This window comes from Neopelma chrysocephalum, unplaced genomic scaffold (genome assembly GCF_003984885.1).
Source record: "Neopelma chrysocephalum unplaced genomic scaffold, ASM398488v2 Primary Assembly neopelma1_179824, whole genome shotgun sequence".
NCBI classification, from domain to species: Eukaryota; Metazoa; Chordata; class Aves; order Passeriformes; family Pipridae; genus Neopelma; species Neopelma chrysocephalum.
In genome coordinates, this window is record NW_020937574.1 from 35,575 (window position 1) to 38,806 (window position 3,232).

Genomic DNA, 3,232 nt, shown 5'->3' on the forward strand with positions numbered 1-3,232 from the left:
CGCTCGCTTTTGGACTCTGCTCTGCCTGGCTCAGGATACGGCTCCGCCGGCGGCGACAGCGGCGGTATCGGGCCGGTGCGGGCGCGGGCGGCGGCGGAGGCGGGGGGACGCGGCGGCTGCCGGGGGGAAGCGGAGCGGCGGCGGCCCCGCGCCCGGCTGGGCGGGCGGCGGCAGCCCGGCGGCGGTAGCAGGGAGGCGGCGGCGGCGGCTGCGTCCCCGGAGCGGCGCGGACCATGCTGCTGGACGCCGGTCCGCAGTTCCCGGCCCTCGGCGTGGGCACCTTCGCCCGGCACCACCACTCGGCCGCGGCGGAGATGCAGGACCGGGAGCTGAGCCTGGCGGCGCAGAACAGCTTCGTGGACTCGGCAGCGGCGCACATGGGCGCCTTCAAGCTCAACGCCGGCGCCCACGACCTCTCCCCCGGGCAGAGCTCGGCGTTCACCTCGCAGGCGCCCGGTTATCCCGCCGCCGCCCTGGGGCCCCACGCCGCCCATGTCGGCTCCTACTCCGGGGCGCCCTTCAACTCCACACGGGACTTCTTGTTTCGCAGCCGGGGCTTCGGGGACTCGTCGCCGGCCGGCGGACAGCACGGCATCTTCGGCCCTGCGGCCGGCAGCCTGCACCACCCGCACACGGACGCTCAGAGCCACCTCCTCTTCCCGGGCATCCACGACCAGCACGGCCCCCACGCCTCCCAAAACGTCCTCAACGGACAGATGCGACTGGGCTTGCCGGGGGAGGTATTCGCCCGCTCGGATCAGTACCGCCAGGTTTCCAGCCCCAGGACTGACCCTTACTCGGCGGCTCAGCTGCACAACCAGTACGGCCCCATGAATATGAACATGGGCATGAACATGGCAGCCCACCACCACCACCACCCAGGTGCCTTTTTCCGATACATGCGGCAGCAGTGCATCAAGCAAGAGCTCATCTGTAAGTGGATCGACCCCGAGCAGCTGAACAACCCCAAAAAAAGTTGCAATAAAACTTTCAGCACCATGCACGAGTTGGTCACCCACGTCTCGGTAGAGCACGTTGGGGGACCCGAGCAGAGCAACCATGTCTGCTACTGGGAGGAGTGTCCCCGCGAAGGCAAGCCCTTCAAAGCGAAATACAAACTGGTCAATCATATCCGAGTGCACACGGGAGAGAAACCCTTCCCCTGCCCCTTCCCTGGCTGCGGAAAAGTTTTCGCCAGATCAGAAAATCTCAAAATTCACAAAAGGACGCACACAGGTAATTCGGGTTTCGTTCGGCAGATTTCCCCCCTCTGCCCGTGCCTATATATGTATATATATGTATAAACTGATAGAGACTCAGACAGTGATGTAAAATGATGAGAGATAAAATAAGCTTCCAGTTTAATTTCCCACATATACACACTATCACACGGCTGCTTTTGTTTTGGTTTCCTCCCCACCAGAATACACTTCCCTCCATCCCAGATTTCGAAAGGATGTTTTACTGATTTGTTTTAATTTGCGGGGTGAGAGGTGTAGATTCGTGCCGAGTCTCAGCGGGATCTTTCCGCAGAAACGCGGAATACAGCGCAAACTAAATTCTGCCGTCCTGCTAAAATACGGGAAGACACCTATCTTTTTATCTATCCATCCATCCATCCACATGAAACGCCTTATACATTTGCTATACGCAACGTATTTGCATACAACTTCAGCGCTTGTGAGCACGGCTTTTATGTATGCATACCGAAAGAGAGAAACTATATAAATACGTGCAAAATCCGTCATTAGTCCTAAATCCCGTTGGAAGTGCCAAAAGTCCCTTTCTGGGAATGCTTTCCATTAAATTTAAATGCTGTGAGCAAGGCAATAAAATTTTCTCATTTAAAAAAAATGTTTTTAAAGTCTCACTCGATGTGATTTAAGGTGTTTTTGCAACAGTTTATTAAATTATGTAATAAGGAACAGAGGATTTGAGGCTTGGAAACTTCCACCCCAATCAGGTGGAAGAGGGTCGAGGGAGCCCTGGCTTTCCCGATGGAAAAGAGCCTGAGCCGAAGGGTAACAAAAATTAACGCATCCTCCCGCCTCATCTATTATTCATTTACTACTCCTGCCGGCTCGAACTGTGCCAGACTATTTCATAAAAGACAGCCAAATATTTTAGCGACTTGCACTCCAAATATTTACCCGGAGAAAGGCTAAAAATCTCGAGGCCTATTGTTTTCTCAAGTGCTAAGCCCGATGCGAGGTGCGAGACGAGCTTTAACAAGGTTTAAAATTTGAGAAATGTATTTGCATGAGATGCCCGCACTGAAGTCATTGTGTCTGAGCGGATGTCTTTAAGAAACAATTTGGGTGCTAATGGAATTTAATGTTAAATGCTTCCCCCTTCCAAAGGCGGGGGGATGTGGAGTTCTCACCTCCAAATTACTCCCCGGCATTTGGAGTCCTGGCAGCCGGGTGAGAGGAATCCCTATGAAAATTAGATGAAGTATTTTACAGACGCTTAGTTTTCCCAGCGGATGTGCATTTATCTCGAATATCCATACACGAAACAATATGCCCGGCCTTAAATCTGTCGGTAATGGTTTCCAGTTTAACAGGATAGCGGATTTGGTACCGAGGTGAAACGTCTCGATGCTGCTCCCTTTTTTTTTTTTTTTTTAATCATCGCCTTTCTTCTTCAATCTCTTTCGGGGCTGGCTGTGTGTGTTGGCACTGGTCGAACTAAAATCGGGCAAGATGCCGGGACGGGGGTGCCCCGGGTGTTTTGGTAGGAAAACCAGATAGGGGACGGGGGTTGCCTCCCTGCGGGACAACGAGTGAGCAGCGCGGCCCTCCCGCGCTGCAGGTACCGGGACAGAACCGGCCTCTTGCTTTGGGAAACTGCTGGACGAAGTGACTGGGTGAGGGGGGGGAAGAGGGGAGGAAAGTTGGCCCGAGGCTGCGCGGGGTTTGAGTGGGGGCGATCGCGCTCACCCCGCAGCTGCGCAACTCTCTTACAGGGGAGAAGCCCTTCCAGTGCGAGTTCGAAGGCTGTGACCGTCGTTTCGCCAACAGCAGCGACCGCAAGAAGCACATGCACGTCCACACCTCGGATAAGCCCTACTTGTGCAAGATGTGCGACAAGTCCTACACGCACCCCAGCTCCCTGCGGAAACATATGAAGGTACCCGGCCCCGCAGGAGGCGGCGGGAGGCGGGAGGGCGGCCGCGCCGCGCCGGGCGCCCCGACGGGGCGGTGGGCGGCGGGCGCGGGGCCCAGGGGCT

General features: G+C 56.1%; 1 protein-coding gene across 1 annotated transcript in view; it reads left to right on the forward strand.

The window, feature by feature from the left end:
* The first annotated feature begins 233 nt into the window (after window positions 1-233).
* The window catches only part of LOC113962448 (zinc finger protein ZIC 2), a 3,783-nt gene continuing 784 nt past the window's right edge, over window positions 234-3,232 (forward strand). Inside the window, exons 1-2 of the mRNA XM_027673203.1 lie at window positions 234-1,236; window positions 2,969-3,132. Coding sequence (XP_027529004.1) covers window positions 234-1,236; window positions 2,969-3,132 — 1,167 coding nt within the window. The remainder of the gene's footprint in view (window positions 1,237-2,968; window positions 3,133-3,232) is intronic.